Source organism: Phyllobates terribilis, unplaced genomic scaffold (assembly GCF_046119375.1).
Source record: "Phyllobates terribilis strain yellow unplaced genomic scaffold, ASM4611937v1 Scaffold_8__6_contigs__length_399053987, whole genome shotgun sequence".
NCBI lineage: Eukaryota > Metazoa > Chordata > Amphibia > Anura > Dendrobatidae > Phyllobates > Phyllobates terribilis.
The window spans coordinates 252,074,302-252,096,095 of record NW_027362768.1 but is presented as its reverse complement, the minus strand read 5'-3'; the positions used below and the strand labels follow the sequence as shown (position 1 = coordinate 252,096,095).

General features: G+C 41.8%; 1 protein-coding gene across 3 annotated transcripts in view; it reads left to right on the top strand.

Moving 5' to 3' along the window:
- Positions 1-21,794, top strand: part of MRTFA (myocardin related transcription factor A) — a 129,169-nt gene that overhangs the window by 10,032 nt on the left and 97,343 nt on the right. The window contains exons 2-3 of one of the 3 annotated variants that reach the window (XM_073644167.1): positions 2,276-2,531; positions 14,917-14,982. In XM_073644167.1, coding sequence (XP_073500268.1) covers positions 2,324-2,531; positions 14,917-14,982 — 274 coding nt within the window. In that variant the 5' untranslated portion in view covers positions 2,276-2,323. Of the gene's footprint in view, positions 1-2,275; positions 2,548-14,916; positions 14,983-21,794 lie in introns of those variants that run through there. The other 2 variants (XM_073644169.1, XM_073644170.1) reach the window with 2 other exon arrangements.

The window sequence follows — 21,794 nt, the reverse complement described above, 5'->3', positions numbered from 1 at the left end:
GCCCCCACAGCAGCGCTGCTTGACAATTGATGGGAATGGGTTCATTGATTGAATTGATGTTCCTGAGAAGAGCAGCATGACTTATACTGAGCTGCTGCACTTAACCAGCGTTTGGACAGCTCGCAATTAATAAAGGGGATCTTTCCATAGACTGTTGGGCTGTGATCTGCTATGCAAGAAGAACTCCTAGAACACTAACCCTATAGCACTTGGAGCACAGCCATAGAGGCGCAGCTTCAATTACTGCTCAGTACATAGTGAATGGCGGGTTTAACCATGTCCCCGACAGCTGACAGCACTAATGCACTGCTGACCCGGCTGTCAGTCAGTGTAAGGGCGTGTACAGAGTGCTGACTGAAGCCGCTCTTCTATGACTGAAAGCCCAAGGCTGCATTCAGTACAGCAGCCACACAGCTTTAGAATGCTATTAACCTGCAGATTAACTCCATATCTGCAGGTTAATAACGTTATTTGACATGACCGTTGCTGTATGACACGTTAATTGATCTTTTTGCTGGATTTCTTCATTACTATGTTCACTGCCTTTATTTTGTGATTTCCTGTGCTGCTTCCAACTCTTTCTATTTGCATTGTGCTAGATCAACACATGATGGTTGCAGCAATCTCTTGTTACAATAATTTATTTCTTAAAGGGAATCTTACAGCAGATTACACTACCCAAACTATATGCACATGTAGCTCTTTCAAAGACAAGTGCAGCAATACCTTTACATGGCCAATCTGATCTGTTGTAAGTGAGAAATCAGCATTTGAATTGATATACAAATGAGGCGGAAGATCTGTTTGTAGACCTGAAGCCTCCGTCACTCTGGCTCTATTCCCCACCCAGTGCTGCCGCCTCCTATTTTACCCTCCTTGCATATGACCTATATGATCTAGTGCATCATGTGTTGAGCCCCCGTCTTTCAAGCAGACTCATTAGCTGAGCGTACGTTATTGCTGGCAGATGATGGCTGTGTTCTATCATTTGCCTCCAGCAGCAGTGTTATCAGAGCCCTGGCTGCTGCCTCTAATCTTTTACGATGCCCTTTTTGAATCTCTCGCATAAACATATTTTGTTTCTCCATGTATGTAACGTCACCTCAAAAACTGTGGTATTGCGTCTTTTTGCACAGTTCCACGGCCCTTGAATTTTTTTTTCCTATTTTCCAGTACATTGAATGGTAAAAGTACAACTCAGCCCTCAACCAAAGAAAACCTCATACGTCTATGTGGATGGAAAAATGAAAAAGTTATGGCTCTTTGAAAAGGGACAAAAAAAAATGAGAAAATCACAATTTTGGGAAGTGGTGCACTTTTTAAAATGGGATGATCTGTGGAGGGTTTTTTTATATGTAGGACCATTAAACACACTTGAGAACTAAATTGACTCTTAAAAAAAAAATAGGTTTCTGAAATTTTCTTAAAATGTTAAAAAGGTGGAGAACTTTTTTTCGAAGCAGTTTCTAATCTGCAGTGTGTCAGTTCTTTCAGTGTTTTTCACTCATTCTAATGAATTTGAAAAAATGCATAAAACATGCGCCGTTTTTATGCAGCATTTTTCCTGCCAAGTGACTCATTGTTGGTGCGAAAATGTCAGCAGCAAAGTAACGTGTGCACATACCCTTACAGTGCATTTATTTCCTCCTGGGAGCTGCCAGCTTTCAGTAATAGGGGCTGCACAGATGCGCTGCTGTCAATCCAAGTGTCAGGGCATGCTGACAGCCACCGCTCACTGCATAGTGAACTCTGATCTGTAGCCGTCTCTATGACTGAAAGCTGACAGCTCCTGGGAGGAAAAAACTAATTTTCTCCTGAAGCCGCATATTTGGTCAGGCAGCCAATCAGCATTGTAATACTATTTACCTGCAGATTAACCCGATATCTGCAAGTAAAGTAGCTTTTTCAAAGGTGACAGGTTCCCTTTAAAAATACATTTTACATAAGTAATTTTCTGATGATACATTCCCCTTGATCATTTTGGAACAGTAAGTGCCGCAGTCATTTCTACAGCTTCATATTCCTACGGAGCTTCCCTAAAATGAATGCAGGTCTACGGGCTAAAGTTTCTCTTTGGGGAGAGGCCAAGTCAGCGTTAGGGGAGTTATAAGCTACGCAATACTCCTCTAGGAATTTAAGTATGCAAAAAGTTGGTTCAGAGAGGAACCGGCTATTTACATGAATGAATATGGTAATTATTTTTCTGTGATAATTGTAAAACCGTTGTTTGACTTACTTAAGGCAATATTATTAATTTTATCATACCTTTTTTTAGGTGTTATCATTTTAAAGCAGAGTGGATTTTGTCAGCCTTACTGGCCTAATGCCTCCTCCCTCATCCGAGGGTGGACGTGGAGGAGGAGGACACAAGGAGGATGATGAGTTGCTAATAATGGAAAGACCTTCTGCTCCTAGTCCGAAGAGTGAGACAATTGCTAATGATTTGCAAGAATTGTCTTTACAACCTGGACATGAGATACCAACTACTGCACTCGGACAGAAAACGCCACCGCTCAGTGAACGGAAAAATGGTAACCTATAGATAACGTAATTTACAATTATTATTTTCTATAAGTATCATTTTAGTAGCATGCTGTGGTTGTGTGTGTTTATTTAAATACAGTACATGGCAATCTATACATCATTTTATTATTCAATTCTGAAAAAGCTTGGTCTAGATGCTGCCAAAGAATATGTTGCAGGGCTTAGCCAACATAATCTGGTTGAGGATCGCTAGCTGAACAATTAAAGAGGTTCTCCACTACTCGGACAACCCCTTCTCAATCTGAATGTTTGCCCTGTTACAATAAAAACCCTTATACTCACCTCCCTTGCCAACGCCACTCAAGCAGTGGCGGTACTTGGGTTCTCCGGGCTCACGTGAGGTTGTTATGCCACAAGAGCCCTGCGCCCAATCAGCGCTGGCATCGCCATCCCCGCCTTCGGACAAATCGAACATCAAGAGGAAGTGAGAGAGCAGCCGCAGTTCTGACTTCCTGTTGATGTTTTATACCGCCAAAGGCGGGGAGAGTGACGCCGGTGCTGATTGGGCGCAGGGCTCACGTGATGTAACATCTGCATGAGAGCCCCAGGGCCGCGAGTAATGCGCTGGAACAGCGACGACACAGGAGATGAGTATAATTGTTTTTATTTTACCGCAGGCAAATATTTAGATTAAGAAGTGGTTGTCTGAGTAGTGAACAATCCCTTTAAACAAAAAAAAATAAATGTGTTTCTCCCTCCTCTTCCCCAGGAGTCACAGTACCTGCACTGCCCTCCAAGTAATTGACAAAACAACCCCCCCCCCCTATTGTCTTAACAGTAAAGTTGTCATTGGGGAAGCAGTTACTTACAACAACTTATGTCTGACAGCTGTGTGTTACATCTGTGTCTGTCTGCTGAGGGCTCATGCAGACGTACATGCAAATTGGTCCGATCTCTGACTGCAATGCATGAACTGGCAATAATTCTCCTGACTGGATCATGACAGCTTTATGCATTTCTATGAGGCTGTCACACTCGGGTCAGGACCAATTTGCATGGATGTCTGAATGAACCCTTATATTGATGATGCCAAAGGATTTAAAACAACAACAAAAAAAAGCCCAGCTTAATTTCACACACTGCTGAAGATTGCATTCATCAGAGAATCGGCTCACATGATGGCATTCGTGGCCGTGCAGGCTTCCTCGTGGTGCCTTGCATCTATCTTGTCACATTATCTAGCCATTTAATCAGTGGGGACTAGCATAGGCCCTATTAAAGAAGTGTGCAAGGAAAGCAATGGCCATTTTAGGGTTTTACAGTCTAAATCAAGGCGGAATGTACATCATCATTTAAAGATAGAGATAGAAACGTATAGATCAGAGTTTATTGTAATAACAGAACACTGAAAAACATAGAAAAAGGAAGTGGTAGCCTGTGAATAGCATTCAAGTGATATGGAGGTGATGGACCTGCAGAGTCAGTATGACTGTGAATTGAATGATTCATGGTATACTGCAGTACCGCACCTTCAACTGCTCTTTTTTATTTTTGCAGTACATAAAGGATGAAAAAAATAGTGTTAAGTCCCATCAGTCCTAATTTTCCTGCTGAAGAAAACTACTGAAACCAAGGCTTGTCGGGTGTATTTCCTATTCCTGACTTTAGCGATATAATTTTTTGTATTTCTTTTGCATCTTTTGTTTGTAAATGCAGAGTGTGTTGTCTTTAAATTTCTGGAATATTGATTTTTTTTTTGTTATGCAGCTCTCTGCCTCACAAAAAGTATGCATGTTTTCATTTTTTTTCACACTTGTATTAGTTATATTATAAACATCCACGTCAACCAAATGCAGGGGCCTGTTCCAGATATATAAGTGCTTCTCACTAAGTTAGAATATCATCAAAAAGTTAATTTATTTAAGTTCTTCAATACAAAAAGTGAAACTCGTATATTGTATAGAGTCATTACTAACAGAGTGATCTTCTTCAGAGTGATCGGAAGCCTTTGCAGGTGTTTTTTTGTTAATTATTCTAATTTACTGAGATAATGACTTTTGTGTTTTCATTGGCTGTAAGCCATAATCATCAACATTAACAGAAATAAACACTTGAAATAGTTCACTCTGTTTGTAATGACTCTATTTAATATATGAGTTTCACTTTTTGAATTGAAGAACTGAAATAAATTAACTTTTTGATGATATTCTAATTTTGTGAGAAGCACTTGTACACCATTCAAAAAGTTCAAATTTTGTCTCGTCAGTCCACAGAGTATTCTCCCAAAAGTCTTGGCGATCATCAATATGTTTCTGGCAAAACTGAGACGAGCCTATGTTTTTTTTGTCTTGCTCAGCGGTAGTTTTCGGCCGACCACTCCTGGGAAGGTTCACCATTGTTCCATGTTTTCGCCATTTGTGGATAATGGCTCTCACTGGGGTTCGCTGGAGTCCCAAAGCTTTAGAAATGGCCTTATAACCTTCTCCAGACTGATAGATCTCAATTACTTTGTTCCTCATTTCTTCCTGAATTTCTTTGGACCGCAGCATGATGTCAAGCTTTTGAGGATCTTTTGGTCTACTTCACTTTGTCAGGCAGTACCTTTTTAAGCGATTTTTTGATTGTGAGCAGGTGTGGCAGTAATTAGGCTTGTGTGTGGCTAGGGAAATTTTCAAAGATGTGATAAGCCACAGTTAATTTATGTTTAAAGGAGGGGAAGGGGGAATCACTTTTTCACACAGGGCCCTATAGGTTTGGATTTCTTTTTCCCTTAATAATAAAGACCTTCATTTAAAAACTGCATTTTATATTTACTTATGTCATCTTTGCCTAATATTTAAATTTGCTTTGTGATCTGAAACATGTAAGTGTGACAAAAATGCAAAATAATAAGAAATCAGGAAGGAGGCAAACATTTTTTCACACCACTATATATATATATATATATATATATATATATATATAATTTTTTTTTTAAATATACATACACACGATATAAGAATCCTACAATGTCTGTCTGCTATCTCATCCTTCTCTGACAGATTTCTAAAACTTAACATGGATAAAACAGAATTCATCATCTTTCCACCATCTCACTCAACCCTCCCATCTGACCTATCCATCAAAGTCAATGGCTGCCCACTCTCCCCAGTCCCGCAAGCTCGCTGCCTCGGGGTAACTCTGGACTCTAACCTCTCCTTCAAACCACATGTCCAAGCCCTTTCCACTTCCTGCTGACTCCAACTCAAAAATATCTCCGAATCCGCACATTCCTCAACTTCGAATCTGCAAAAACACACGCGAACACGGTAGAAATACTAACAAAAAGACCCCAGTCTGACCGCGGTATAATTGATTACTCCATGATTGAGATTGGAATAGAGTTTGGCACTTGCACTTTATCCGCACATGGAATTGTTATTTAATAGTCATTTGTACAGAGGGGTATGAAAGAGTTATTGAGTTTAAAGAATCTGGCATTTGCACTTTATAGGTTGTTTGCACGTTTGATATGGGGATAGGTGCATTTCAGGTCCTGGAAGGAGAAGCGCTGCCGGCAAGCAGAGAGAAGCCGCCGGACAGGTGAATATAACTTTATTTTTTATTTTATTCTTTTTTTACAGGTACAATGGTACCCAGGTCTGGATGAGAGTCTCCTCTCCTCCAGAACTGGGTACCATCCGCACATAGAGATGCATAAAATCCGCTTGTACAAATGTACAGACACGGATTCTATGCGTCTCAATGCAAGTCAATGGCGGCGCTTCCGCAAAATTAATGAACATGCTGCGGATTTATTTGCGTTGCAAAAACGCTGCGGAAAAATCCGCAGCATGTGCATTGACATTGCGGAATGCCATTGGGGACCATGGGGTGCGGATTACCATGCTTTTTTGATGCGTTTCCGCTGCGGAAATTCCGCAGCATAAACGCATGAAAGACGCATCGTGTGCACGCAGCCTTATTAGCAAAGTGATCCTTTAAAGGGTTGCTTTTGTCTTGCCAACTTAGAGAGCTGTTTCGCAGTTTCTGCAATTTATAAGATGAGCCAATAGTTGTCTTGTTGGTGCCCCAAGGAGAGGTGGCTTCTCCAGTATTGTGACCTCTCTCCATAAAAAAAACATTGGGGAAAACTCATTGCCCGGATTAGATTTCAGCCAAAACGTAATAAAATGCTCTGGATAGTCAACAATCTGTATATTATTTCTGTGCAACTGGTTATACAAGCCACCTGCCACTTGTGGCCAGGCGTCCACTATTCTGGTTGGCGTTGTTACAATTATGGAAAGTGGAGTCACTCTGTCTTCAGCATGAGACACCCGGTATTCCATATTGATGATCATTCTCCTGCAGTGCCTGCATGTCGTGGTGTAACATGCGAACATCTATTTTGACTTCCGCTATTTTCCCTGTGAGGGAAGTTTTACAGGCTGAAATGGCCTTCAGTAGTAGTTCAGAGACGTGTGCAGGGTAGGTTCCTCCTCTAACTCTTCATCAGAAAACAGCGGCCTGTGCAGCTCCACAGCTTTAGGGGTTATACTCCTTTAAACGTATCACCTCTGGTGAATTCTTGAAGTTTATCCACTGCAGCTGGACCTATATTGCAGCTCATGGTGAGACGGTAACAGGTAAGTAATATGGTTGTAGAATGTAGAGATGTGCATTGTTGATGAAATGCTCTGGACTATAAATGCTTAGAAATATAGAAAGATATCAGAAGTCCTTTGCTCTGCTTCAAATATTTATATATGCTAATTTATATATGAAAAGGTTATGAAGACAGAGTCCAGTTGTTTTATATTAAAATGTTGTTTAAAGTGGTGGTCCGGAATCCAAATGAATTTTTATCTTTAATCTCCGTCTATTTGATGCCATAATATAAACTATGATCTAATTTACTTGAATTAAAAATTCCCATGCACTGGGATTCTCAAACAAAGCGTCATCAATAAGGAAGTAGAAAAAAAGAGAGAAAAGCCGTTAGATATTGTAGTCAGGGGCGGATATGGACTTTTTAATTCAAATATGTTAGAAAATAATTTAGATTATGGCATCAAATATATAACGATTAAGGATGAAAATGGATTTGGATTTCGGACCACCCCTTTAATACTTGATTGTAGTACAGTAGAGAACAGTGTCACGCAATGCCTTGGGACTGTGTGCGCTAAGCAGGTCCTTAGAACTAGGGGCGCCCTGGAAAGCCATGTGGAGTGTGAGCTCAGATGGCACAAAATAATCTGAGTCTGAGAGCTCATGGCTCAGGGGAGGGTAAGGGGCGCTGTCACTGGAGAGAGGAGGAAGCTGTACTGAGTGGACACCACTGCTCAGGTCATGTACTGGATACTGGCCGTGATGTGTTCAATGTGCAAGGCTGAGGGGAGATGAAACCAAGTAAGCAGGGTAGCTTATGAGTAGGGTAGCTGGGGGGTGCCCGTGTAGTACAGAAAGCAGGGAGGGTGGAGGGGATTGTCAGCACTTGCCTGTCTACTGGGAGGAAGAAACTGTCCCAAGTAATACAGCTGGTCCTAGAGCAGGATAATACTGCTGGATGGTTTAGAAGTCCTGGATGGCTGGTATGTTGGCAGGATTTATATCCAGATGAGGAGTTCTGTTCCACAATTCTGTACAGACCACCCTCCTAGCCACGTCCCTCATAACTGCTAGTCTTTGATCAATAATTTAATGTTTTACAATACCACACCATTCGAAGCTGTTTTACTTTATAGACCTTATTATTGCCTTTAAAGTCAAGCACCTAAGTGAAAACATCAATTACAGCATTTGTCAGACAACGCCTTTGGGAATACATATTGAAAACACATAATCTGTGGCGTATACAAGCTGAAACCCTCGCAGACTTTGTTCTATTGAGTGGTCACTACAGAATATTTTTTTAAAACTGTTCTGTTACAGAGGAACTTTGTAGACTTCCTGCTCCACAAAAAGTATTTTTGGGACTTTATATCTGGTTTTATATAATTTTTCTGAAGCTCTTGGTTTTTTTTTGTTTTCCCGTGTACCCGGTATTAGAATCTTTGCCTTATAGCATATTCTCCCAACACACATTTCCTTCACAGGCTTGGCCACAGTGTACCTGAGGAACATATTACCCAAGAAATAATTATTCTTATACTTACTTCTACTTTCTCTGCACATTTCTCATATTTTTGTAGGCTGCTTATTTCTGTGCTCCTCTTAATTTGTGTGGACAAATTGCTTGGTACTGACACTGCTGGTCCTGCCCTGCTAACTATATAAACGAATCATTTTATACAGACTACCAGATTCTGCTACATGCTTATGATGCCTATGGTCAACATCCTAACTGCGGGGAGCCGGCTATCAATAAGCATGACATCAGCAGACGAGCCCTATTGACAGAGCAGCCCGGAAGAGGAAGAGCTGCTCTGATGACTATAAGCAGCTGAATCGCCGGCAGGAGCTGTCTGTGACTGCAATGGGTAGAAGAGGCGGGTAGTTAGCAACTAAGAAATGAAAATCCAATAGGTACATAATTAACTAAGTAAACGTAGTAGAAAATTGTACCTAGCACAGACACAAAAAACAACTCCATAATGAAACAATAGAAAACCGGAAAACAACATTGGAGTATTTTGCTAAATAAATATACTTTTATTGGTACAGATATTTAAAGCAGTGCTACAAGACAGATAAAACAGTACAAAGACAGCTAAACACAACAGCACACAGTAGTGTGTGTAGGGCATTACAAAATACCTGCATAAACACAATACATACAGTACAGACCAAACATTTGGACACACCTTCTCATTTAAAGATTTTTCTGTATTTTCATGACTATGAAAATTGTACATTCACACTGAAGGCATCAAAACTATGGATTAACACATGTGGAATTATATACTTAACAAAAAAGTGTGAAACAACTGAAAATATGTCTTATATTCTAGGTTCTTCAAAGTAGCCACCTTTTGCTTTGATGACTGCTTTGCACACTCTTGGCATTCTCTTGATGAGCTTCAAGAGGTAGTCACCGGAAATGGTCTTCCAACAATCTTGAAGGAGTTCCCAGAGATGCTTAGCACTTGTTGGCCCTTTTGCCTTCACTCTGCGGTCCAGCTCAACCCAAACCATCTCGATTGGGTTCAGGTCTGGTGACTGTGGAGGCCAGGTCATCTGGCGTAGTACCCCATCACTCTCCTTCTTGTTCAAATAGCCCTTACACAGCCTGGAGGTGTGTTTGGGGTCATTGTCCTGTTGAAAAATAAATGATGGTCCAACTAAACGCAAACCGGATGGAATAGCATGCTGCTGCAAGATGCTGTGGTAGCCATGCTGGTTCAGTATGCCTTCAATTTTGAATAAATCTCCAACAGTGTCACCAGCAAAGCACCATCACACCTCCTCCTCCATGCTTCACGGTGGGAACCAGGCATGTAGAGTCCATCCGTTCACCTCCATTGGTCTCTAATCTGAGCTGCCGTTAACCTGCGATTTCTGAGGTTGGTGACTCTGATAAACTTATCTTCAGAAGCAGAGGTGACTCTTGGTCTTCCTTTCCTGGGGCGGTCCTCGTGTGAGCCAGTTTCTTTGTAGCGCTTGATGGTTTTTGCAACTGCACTTGGGGACACTTTCAAAGTTTGCCCAATTTTTCGGACTGACAGACCTTCATTTCTTAAAGTAATGAAGGCCACTCGTTTTTCTTTACTTAGAATTTGTATTATGGCAAGAAAAAAGCTGCTAACTGTCTATTCAGTAGGACTATAAGCTGTGTATCCACCAGACTTCTGCACAACACAACTGATGGTCCCAATCCCATTTATAAGGCAAGAAATCCCACTTATTAAACCTGACTGGGCACACCTGTGAAGTGAAAACCATTTCCGGTGACTACCTCTTGAAGCTCATCAAGAGAATGCCAATAGTGTGCAAAGCAGTCATCAAAGCAAAAGGTGGCTACTTTGAAGAACCTAGAATATAAGACATATTTTCAGTTGTTTCACACTTTTTTGTTAAGTATATAATTCCACATGTGTTAATTCATAGTTTTGATGCCTTCAGTGTGAATGTACAATTTTCATAGTCATGAAAATACAGAAAAATCTTTAAATGAGAAGGTGTGTCCAAACTTTTGGTCTGTACTGTACATACATACAGTTGTGCTCATAAGTTTACATACCCCGGCAGAATTTTTGCTTTCTTGGCCTTGTTTTAGAGAATATGAATGATAACAAAAAAACTTTTTCTCCACTCATGGTTATTGGTTGGGTGAAGCCATTTATTGTCAAACTACTGTGTTTTCTCTTTTTAAATCTTAATGACAACCAAAAACATCCAAATGACCCTGATGAAAAGTTCACATACCCCAGTTCTTAATACCGTGTATTGCCCCCTTTAACATCAATGACAGCTTGAAGTCTTTTGTGGTAGTTGTGGATGAGGTTCTTTATTTTCTCAGATGGTAAATATGCCCATTCTTCTTGGCAAAAAGACTCCAGTTCCTGTAAATTTCTGGGCTGTCTAGCATAAACTGCGTGTTTGAGATCTCCCCAGAGTGGCTCAATGATATTGAGGTCAGGAGACTAAGATGGCCACTCCAGAACCTTCACTTTGTTCTGCTGTAGCCAATGACAGGTCGACTTGGCCTTGTGTTTTGGATCGTTTTCATGTTGGAACGTCCAAGTACGTCCCATGCGCAGCTTCCGGGCTAATGAGAGCAAATTTGCCTTCAGTATTTGCTCATAACATGCTGCATTCATCTTTCCTTCAACCTTTACCAAGTTTCCTGTGCCTTTGTAGCTCACACATCCCCAAATTTCAGTGATCCACCTCCATGCTTTACAATAGGAATGGTGTTCCTTTCATCATAGGTCTTGTTGACCTTTCTCCAAATGTAATGTTTATTGTTGTGGCCAGAAAGTTCAATTTTGGTCTCATCACTCCAAATTACCTTGTTCCAGAAGTTTTGAGGCTTGTCTCTGTGCTGTTTGGCGTACTATAGGTGAGATACTTTGCGGCATTTGCGCAGTAATGGCTTTCTTCTGGCGACTCGACCATGCAGCTCATTTTTCTTCAAGTGCCTCCTTATTGTGCATCTTGAAACAGCCACACCGCTAGTTTTCAGAGAGTCCTGAATTTCAGCTGATGTTATTTGTGGGTTTTTCTTTGCATCCCGTACAATTTTCCTGGCAGTTGTGGCCGAAATTTTTGTTGGTCTACCTGACCGTGGTTTCGTTTTTACAGAGCCCATGATTTTCGATTTGTTAATCACAGTTTGAACACTGCTGACTGGCATTATCAATTCCTTGGATATTTATTCGTATCCCTTTCCTGTGTTATACAGCTCAACTACCTTTTCCCGTAGATCCGTTGACAATTCTTTTGCTTTCCCCATGACTCACAATCCAGAAACGTCAGTGGCTGGATGAAAGATGCAAGAGTCTGTCTGGATCTCAGAAACTCACTCAGCTTTTATGCACACACCCTGATTACAAGCAAACCGGTCACAGGTGAGGATGCTACCTTTAGTAGCCATTCACACCCATTTGTGTTAAATTCTGAGCATGTTATCAGGCCAAAATCACCAGGGTATGTGAACTTTTGATCAGGGTCATTTGGATGTTTTTGGTTGCCATTAAGATTTAAAAAGCGAAAACACAGTAGTTTGACAATAAATGGCTTCACCCAACCAATAACCATGAGTGGAAAAAAAGTTTTTTTGTTATCATTCATATTCCCTGAAACAAGGCCAAGAAAGCAAAAATTCTGCCAGGGTATGAAAACTTTTGAGCACAACTGTATATGATGGACACAATGGTCATAAGCTGAAAATGCCAGTATTGAGACAGTAACACTAAGAGTATAATAAGATGAATAGAATCTTATGTCATACCTGTCACGGGTTTATCGCAACATAGAGGAGCCAGACGACCACGGCATCTGAGTTGACGTACTCCTGCACTGAATACAAGCACTTCTTCCTCTTATTAAATGGTTCTGGTTTCAGCAGTGCAGGAGATAAATTGCTCAGCCTCGAGTCTCTGTAGCTTCCTTCTCGGAAGTTCTCAGCTGTGCAGTAGCAGCCTCTCCCCTCTCCTATATAATCTCTGCTCTGGCAATCTGTATTGTCAGTGTTAAGTCTTATACTGCCTTTTGAGGAGTGGAGGATTCTGTGTGCGGTAGAGGTGTTTAAGGAGAGTTGTTCTGTGATTGTTGCTTGGAGTTTTGGTTGTGTGCATAGTCCCATCCTCTACTATTTTTGTTTACCTTCCCAATTCCTTTGGTGTTTTCTCTCTGTTGTCTGTGAGTGCATATTTTGTATGTTTGGTACTTTCATTTATCCCTGTACGTGTTTTGCTTGTTTGTCTGGTTTGTGTATTTACTTGCGCTATTCTTCCCCACTTCCCTGGGAAGAGGGAAAGATAAGCGCTGATTCAGGAGAACAGAAAGGTACATGGCCCTAGTACCTTCACCATCAGAAGTAACCTGGGGAGTAGGGATAGCTATGGTGCCCTTTGCATTAGGGACAGGGTGGGTGCCCCCCTCCTGTTCCTGGGTTATCAGGGTGGCTCCTATTCCCGGGTCCCCTCCCTCTTCCCAGGTTATCAGACAACAGTATTGTGAAAATACTCATGAACGTGCGCTGAGTGTAGGCTGCCAAGGAGAAAAAAGGACCCCAGAGAGTCCCCAAATTATTGAAATGGTCATTACAAAGAAATAGCACATTATATTGCATATGTATTTGGAAATATTGTATTTCTATGTAAGACACAATCAGACATGATTCATATCTTGAGAATACACCTTTTACATTTTTCAAAGTTACTCAGAACTTGTGCTTAAATCAAGCAAAAAGGAATGCTGCTGTTAGTATGAAGGGAATGGTTGGTTTTATTATATTTTCCCTATTTCCTGCTTTGTAATCCTGAGTGTGTCTCACAGACCATTGCTTCTCAAACTAACCAGGCGGGTCTTACATAAAAGGCACACCCATTTGTTGGTGAGGTGCAGTTTTTTGTATGGTTTCACCCATATATGGTTCAAGATGAAAATTTCAAGATGAAAGGAATTAATTTTTAAAAACGACACCGAAAATTAACAATAGCGAGCCTTAAGCTGCACCATGTGGCGGCTGGAGAGGCTTTTTGTAGAAATTGATTGAGAAGTGCTTTTAATCAGATGCATTTTATAGACTAAAAATACAGTATATGACTTGCCTACCTCTACTCCAAGTTTGTTTTGAGTAGAGTTTTCACAGGGATAAAAAAAAAAATATTCAGAATTTCTATAACCTAGTTATAGGTTGAAAAAATACATGGGTCCATCAAGTTCAACCTTCCTTGACACATTTTCTATCACTAGATTATCTATAACCCACAATTCCATTTATTGTGAGAAAAACATCCATCATTTTTAAAAAGCTGTTATGGTGTCTGCCATCACTACCTCTTGTGGTTGGGCATTCAACAGACTGACCGCTCTAACTGTAAAGAACCCTTTCCTATTTAGCTGCCGGAATCGCCTTTCCGCCACACGTAATGAGTGCTGGCGTCACTGTCTCCGCCCTCGGATAAATTGAACATGAAGATGAAGATGAAGTCAGAGATCAGCTGCAGCCCCGACTCCTCTTCATGGTCAATTCGCACGAAGGCGGAGACAGTGACTCCAGCGCTGATTGGGTGCCGAGTCATCACATGTCACAACAACCGCATGAAAGCCCCAAGACCGCGAGTGCCGACAACTCGACAACAGCGCCAGCATGGGAGATGAGTATAGGCTTTTTTTATTTTATTGAAGCTAAATATTTAGATCAAGAAGGGGTTGTCGAAGGGGTTGTCCTAATAGTGGGCAACCCCTTTAATTGCTAGAGCCACACCACTGGCACACCAACCAATTTTTAGTAGTATACCCCAAGCCCATAGTTCCTCATCAGCCACATTACTGCTAAACTGCAATTTGTATAAAGCAGTTGTAAAAAAATGTTCTGCTGAATCATACAAACTCCATAGAAATTATGGACAATGCAGAGAACTAGAAACATAACAATTTGATATGTTCACTTTAAAAAACTTTTTTTTTTGCAATATTTCTTCCCACCTAAATAGACCTAAGTACATTGTCATCAGCTTTTTATATATATTGCTTTTTATTATTTGCATGTATACTAAAGGGCTTAAAATATGTTTCTAGTACTAGCTCTTAAGTATCGTGTTATTTTTATGCTGTAGTAGAGCTAGAATATAGTGTGCATGTTCGTTTATCTTGTTCTAAAATACCACAAGCAACTTCCTTCAGCATCCGAAATGACGGAAACTGCAACACTACTGTGATCAGATCCACTTCTGCTATCTGAGAGGGTGGGGAATTCATTGCTGCTAAAACAAACTGTAGAGAATATTCTGAGGTCTTTTGTGATGGTGGAACTAAGAGTTCTTTTTTCTCCTATAGTGTTACAGCTGAAGCTCCAACAGAGGCGGACAAGGGAAGAGTTGGTGAACCAAGGAATAATGCCACGTAAGTCTATTATCAGGAAGGTGTTTGCTTAATAAACTGAACTTTTTAATTACCGCAATTTAACTAACAACGTCCTACTGCTTAAAGTGGAAAACTGTTGTTTTTTCCTTTTTTATATAATTTTTTTTTTTAGTTTAAATATATGCCTCCTAGCCTCATTAATGCTGAGCATATCACCAGACTTAATAACTAACCATTTCATTATCAATTGCAATAACTGTATTAATGTTTGTCCATTGCTGTCTATTTTTTATTTTGATCTATTACTACATTGTCTCATTAGGGAAATAGTGTCTGGCTTGTCTTTGCTTTTATTTTTTAAATACAACTTGTAACCTACCGGTATGAAAAGGCTTTCAAGGAAAATTGGTCTGAGTCTGTTTATAGTGATCAGAAAGAAAAACACACCTAGAATAAAATCCTGCCTTCACTGGGTTTCCTGCTTTGTCTGACAGCCTAGCACCGCTGGGTGCCCTGCTTTGTCTGACAGCCTAGCACCACTGGGTGTCCTGCTTTTTTTGACAGCCTAGCACCACTCGGTGCCCTGCTTTGTCTGACATCCTAGCACCACTGGATGCCCTGCACTTCTGGGTGCCCTGCTTTGTCTGACAGCCTAGCACCACTGGGTGCCCTGCACTTCTGGGTGCCCTGCTTTATCTGACAGCCTAGAACCACTGAATGCCCTGCACTTCTTGGTGCCCTGCTTTATCTGAAAGCCTAGCACTACTGGGTGCCCTGCACTTCTGGGTGCCCTGCTTTGTCTGACAGCCTAGCACCACTGGGTGCCCTGCACTTCTGGGTACCCTGCTTTATCTGACAGCCTAGCACCACTGAATGCCCTGCACTTCTTGGTGCCATGCTTTATCTGACAGCCTAGCACCACTGGGTGCCCTGCTCTTCTGGGTGCCCTGCTTTGTCTGACAGCCTAGCACCACTGGGTGCCCTGCACTTCTGGGTGCCCTGCTTTGTCTGACAGCCTAGCACCACTGGATGCCCTGCACTTCTGGGTGCCCTGCTTTATCTGACAGCCTAGCACCACTGAATGCCCTGCACTTCTTGGTGCCCTGCTTTATCTGACAGCCTAGAACCACTGAATGCCCTGCACTTCTTGGTGCCCTGCTTTATCTGACAGCCTAGCACGACTAGGTGCCCTGCACTTCTGGGTGCCCTGCTTTGTCTGACAGCCTAGCACCACTGGGTGCCCTGCACTTCTTGGTGCCCTGCTTTATCTGACAGCCTAGCACCACTGGGTGCCCTGCACTTCTGGGTGCCCTGCTTTGTCTGACAGCCTAGCACCACTGGGTGCCCTGCACTTCTGGGTGCCCTGCTTTGTCTGACAGCCTAGCACCACTGGGTGCCCTGCACTTCTGGGTGCCCTGCTTTATCTGACAGCCTAGCACCACTGAATGCCCTGCACTTCTTGGTGCCCTGCTTTATCTGACAGCCTAGAACCACTGAATGCCCTGCACTTCTTGGTGCCCTGCTTTATCTGACAGCCTAGCACGACTGGGTGCCCTGCACTTCTGGGTGCCCTGCTTTGTCTGACAGCCTAGCACCACTGGGTGCCCTGCACTTCTGGGTGCCCTGCTTTGTCTGACAGCCTAGCACCACTGAATGCCTTGCTTTGTTTGACAGCCTAGCACACAACCTTCCCCCCTTAAGATAATTATCACTACAACCCTAATCTCTATTGGGTTCTTCCAGCCCTTTAGCCCAATATAATGAAACATTTCTGTTTTTTTGCATTCAGTTCCTAAAAAATATCAATGGGTTTTTGATTATACAGTGTACTTTTCCTGGTAGTAGCCCTAATATTCTGTTAAAGGGCATATAATATTGACAACCTATCCCCAGGATACAGTGTAACAAACAAACAAAACACTAATAGAGCAACCATAATGTCTCTATTAAATGAGGCATAAATACATCATTTAAAACAATATATTTTATTATAGAATTTCATATAAAACTATTAGATTAAAATATAGCATAAGGTATTATATGCGCAGCAGGTAGGTTATATCTCTCTTCCCTAGTTATATACAGTTATGAGGTCTAAAGTGCAGAGTGCTAATATACTGGAGGAAAAATGCTAAAAAGGATTGAAAGTTCAAGTGCCTATATTCAAAATAGCATACGCAGTCCTAATAAACAATAGCAGCAGACTGAAGATGCCAGAAAGTGCAGAGTGCTGGTATGTATTAATAAGATGGTCAGTAATGTAAATGCAAGTGCCTATGTTTAATCTAGCATTAGTTAATCCCAGTTCTCTTTTGCAGCAAATCAAGGTACTATAAACATGGAAGAGGGTTCAACCAAATCATCAATAGACAGATACAGTTTCCACTTACTGCTATTTCGTGCCTGCGGCAACCCAGCCACGGCTGTAGGCTCGAGCATAGTTCAGCATCCAGTAAAACATACAAAATCTTTTTTATTGACTTGAAATAAAAACTAAAAAAAATACTGTACAAATGCCCTCTACGGATGTCTGAAGGATAAGGTCTCCATCTCCTCTGCTTTTCGAATGTTATATGTCCTAGCCATTGCAATGTTTTACCATATGCTAGACTGCACATGTTTGTTATACCATTTCGATGGATTACCTGGAGAGGTCAACAGGTGTCCCTGCATTCAGTGAATCATTGGGGAAATCATTCAGGTGCAAGTTGGTAGCGTGAGGTGAGCAGTTCATTTTTGCTCTTTGTTTATCCTCCGGATAGGTCATCCGACTCAGATTGGTCAAAGTCTAACATGCAGATGCAAATTGCCCCATATTAAGGGAAAAATGCCTTCACAACTCCACATACAGCAATCAGACTAGTTCCCTGGATCAGCGTCCCATCACAGAATCTAGTGCCTATAACCTGTAATATTATATTTCTCAAGAAAGGCATCCAGGCCCTCCTTGGACTTTTGTAGTGAATCAACCATTACAACATCATGCGGCAGAGTGTGACATAATCTCACTGCTTTTACAGTAAATAATCTCCGTCTTCGATGATTGAACCTTCTTTCCTGTAGATGTAGCGGATTCCACCTTATTGCCTGCCTAAGTGTAAATAGATCTGTGGAGAAATTTCTGTACTGTCCATTCGTATATTTGTACATTGTAATAAGATCATCCCTAAACTTTCCTTTTTATAGACTGAATAACCCCAAGTTTGATAACCTGTCTTGGTATTGTAGATTACCCATTCCCTTAACCTTTTCACTCTACTCTGCACCCGCTCTAGTTCACCTATGTCCTTCTTAGAAAAAACTGTATAATTTTTGGCTTAGAATATGAGGCCGCACTATTGACTTGTATAGAGACAAAAGTATGTTCTTATTATGAGCACCTATGCTTCTTTTAGGCTATGTGCACACAATGCGGTTTTTATGCGTTTCCATGGCGTTTTTTTCCACCGCGGAAATGCATTAAAACCGCATGTTAATAGGTCTGCCATGTATAGCAATGGTAATCCGCATGTGCTGTTCACATGATGCGAAAATTTCCGCTCTGGATTACCATTGCGGTAAAATCCGCAGCATTACCATTTCTAAAGCCATTCCGCAGCGAATTTGGGCCTACGATTTTAGACTCTGTGTTAATTTTAGGCTGTGTGCCCACGAACCGGACTTAGCAGCGCTTTGGATGCAATTTTTTTCTGCGTCCAAAATGTTGCATTCTATTGAACGCAGGTAAATCCAGATGTGTTCACTGAACCACGCTTATTTACCTTATTCAATACTTTCTAGTGGTCAAATTTCTGTTGCGGAGACTAGCGACTCCGCAAGAGAATTTGACATTCTGCGGTCCTGAAAGACGCGCCGCATGTCAGTGTCTGCGGGTGATTCGCAGCCTCTGATGCACGCATAGTGGACATGGGATTTCTAGAGATCCCATCCACTATACTGTAACATCTGGACGCTGCGAGGTTGACGCTGAATAAACAAGCTCCTGACCGTGGCCACGTACCCAAGCTCACCCGCAGCATGTCAATTTCTGTAGTGGACACGCTAGTCTCTGCTGCAGATTTTGACCGATTGATTCACATGTACCGACAACTAAAGTGCGGCATTAGAACACCGCGTTTTGGACACAACATAAATACGTTGTGTCCAAAGCGCTGCTGAGTGCTGATCGGGGGACATAGTGGCTAACGAACCAGCTGTGAAATGTTAATTATAGCCAGGGAAAATGTTTGGTTAATGGCACCTTCCCAGGCTAAAATTAACAGCTCACAGCAGTCGCATAAATTACATGAATAGAAATGCTAATGAAGATTGGATGAATGGGATTAGCTGACACCCAGCTCTTTTGTTTGGTTATGTCAAGGTGTCAATCAGACCTTTTCATGACCAAACTTAATTAAAGTAAAGTAAAGAGTTAAATAAACACACAGAGACAGTGTAAACACTCTATTTGAATTACAGCAGACACATTCTTTAATCATTTAAATTAACCAATATACTCACCCCAGTTCTATAGTAATCCAAGGGTTTAAGCAATGTCCCATCATATAACTTTATTTAGCTCCAAAAAGCATTCATTGATGTACAAAAATGCATGTTAAAACCGTATGCGTTTTTTCTGCCAGGGAGAGGCAAAAACGCTCATGAAATTTCTGCTTCAAATCCTGAACGTGTGCACATACCCATAATGCATCCCATGAAATTTCTGCTTCAAATCCTGAACGTGTGCACATACCCATAATGCATCCCATGATTTTATTTGCCTTGATAGCAGCTGCCTAACACTGGTCACTAAAATTGAATTTGCTGTCCACCATTACGTCCATATCTTTTTCAGTGACTGTTCTTACTATTTAGTACATAGTTGTACATTTTATGACCTGACATTGATATGCATTGAACTTCAATTACCATTTCTCAGCCAAGCCTCCTGGTTACATAAATCAGTTTGTCATACTAAATTATCCTCCTCTGTGTCGATTACCACACAGAGCTTAGTTTTTTTTAATGTTCCATACACTTCTATGCTCAGCAACTGTTATCTTATACCTCCGCAACCTGAAAATCAATATTCACTGAAGACAGATTTTAGCAGTGAACTGATAGCAATTCATCACTACATTAGGAGAAAGAGGCCCATGGTGCATAAAAGTCGCCAATGGTCTTCCAAGCTTCATAGCATGGATTTCCATCACCGATCAGCTGCATCTATCAGTGGCTGACTCCAAGACTCCTCCTTTCCCCCCATTAGGACCAGCATGAACATTGCTGGTCTTGAGGAATTGGAGTCATGGTTTGGTGTGGAATGGCTTGACTGGCCTCACAGAGCCCTGACTTCAACCCCATCAAATACCTTTGGTATGAACTCTAACAGAGTTTGTGAGCCCGGCCTCTTCACCCAACATCAGATTATGATCTCACAACTGATCTTCTGGGTGAATGGGCAAAACATCCCACAGAAAAACTCCAAAATCTTGATGAAAGTCTTACATCAAATTTCAGAAAAAAAAAACAGAAAAGAGCTTACCACGCTTGAACATATGGTTTTCTTGTAATTTGCATATACGTCATGTTCTGATCTGTGATGATTGGTTCCATGTGGTATAAATGAGAGGAGAGGAGAATGAAATGTTTTACTTATTATTATTATTTATTATTATAGCGCCATTTATTCCATGGTGCTTTACATGTGAAAAAGGGGTATAATACAAGAACAATTACAATAATCTTGAACACAATGTGACAGCGACTGGTACAGAAGGAGCGAGGACCCTGCCCGCGAGGGCTCACAATCTACAAGGGATGGGTGAGGATACAGTAGGTGAGGGTAGAGCTGGTCGTGCAGCGGTATGGTGGAGCGGTGGTTACTGCAGATTTGTAGGCTTGTTGGAAGAGGTGGGTCTTCAGGTTCCTTTTGAAGGTTTCCACGGTAGGCGAGAGTCTGATACGTTGGGGTAGAGAGTTCCAGAGTAGGGGGGAAGCACGGGAGAAATCTTGTATGCGATTGTGGAAGGAGGAGATAAGAGGGGAGTAGAGAAGGAGATCTTGTGAGGATCGGAGGTTGCATGCGGGTATGTAACGGGAGACTAGGTCAGAGGTATATGGAGGAGACAGGTTGTGAATGGCTTTGTATGTCATGGTTAGGGTTTTGAACTGGAGTCTCTGAGCAATGGGGAGCCAGTGAAGAGATTGACAGAGAGGAGAGGCCGGGGAATAGCGGGGGGACAGGTTGATTAGTCGAGCAGCAGAGTTTAGGATAGATTGGAGGGGTGCGAGAGTGTTAGAGGGGAGGCCACAGAGCAGGAGGTTGCAGTAGTCAAGGCAGAAGATGATGAGGGCGTGCACTAGTGTTTTTGCAGATTTATGGTTGAAGAATGTGCGGATCCGGGAAATATTTTTGAGTTGGAGTCGGCAGGAAGTGGAAAGGGCTTGGATATGTGGTTTGAAGGAGAGTTCAGAGTCCAGGGTTACCCTAAGGCAGCAAGCTTGAGGGACTGGGGATAGTGGGCAGCCATTGACGTTGATAGATAGGTCAGTTGGGGGGGTTGAATGAGATGGCGGAAAGATGATGAATTCTGTTTTGTCCATGTTAAGTTTTAGAAATCTGTCAGAGAAGAAGGATGAAATAGCAGACAGACATTGTGGGATTTTGGTTAGTAAGGAGGTGATATCGAGTCCAGAGAGGTAGATCTGTGTGTCATCAGCATAGAGGTGATAATGAAAGCCGTGAGACTCTATGAGCTGTCCCAGGCCGAAGGTGGAGAAGAGCAGCGGTCCTAGAGCTGAACCTTGGGGGACACCGACAGATAGGGGGCGAGATGAGGAGGTGGTGTGTGAGTGGGAGACCCTGAATG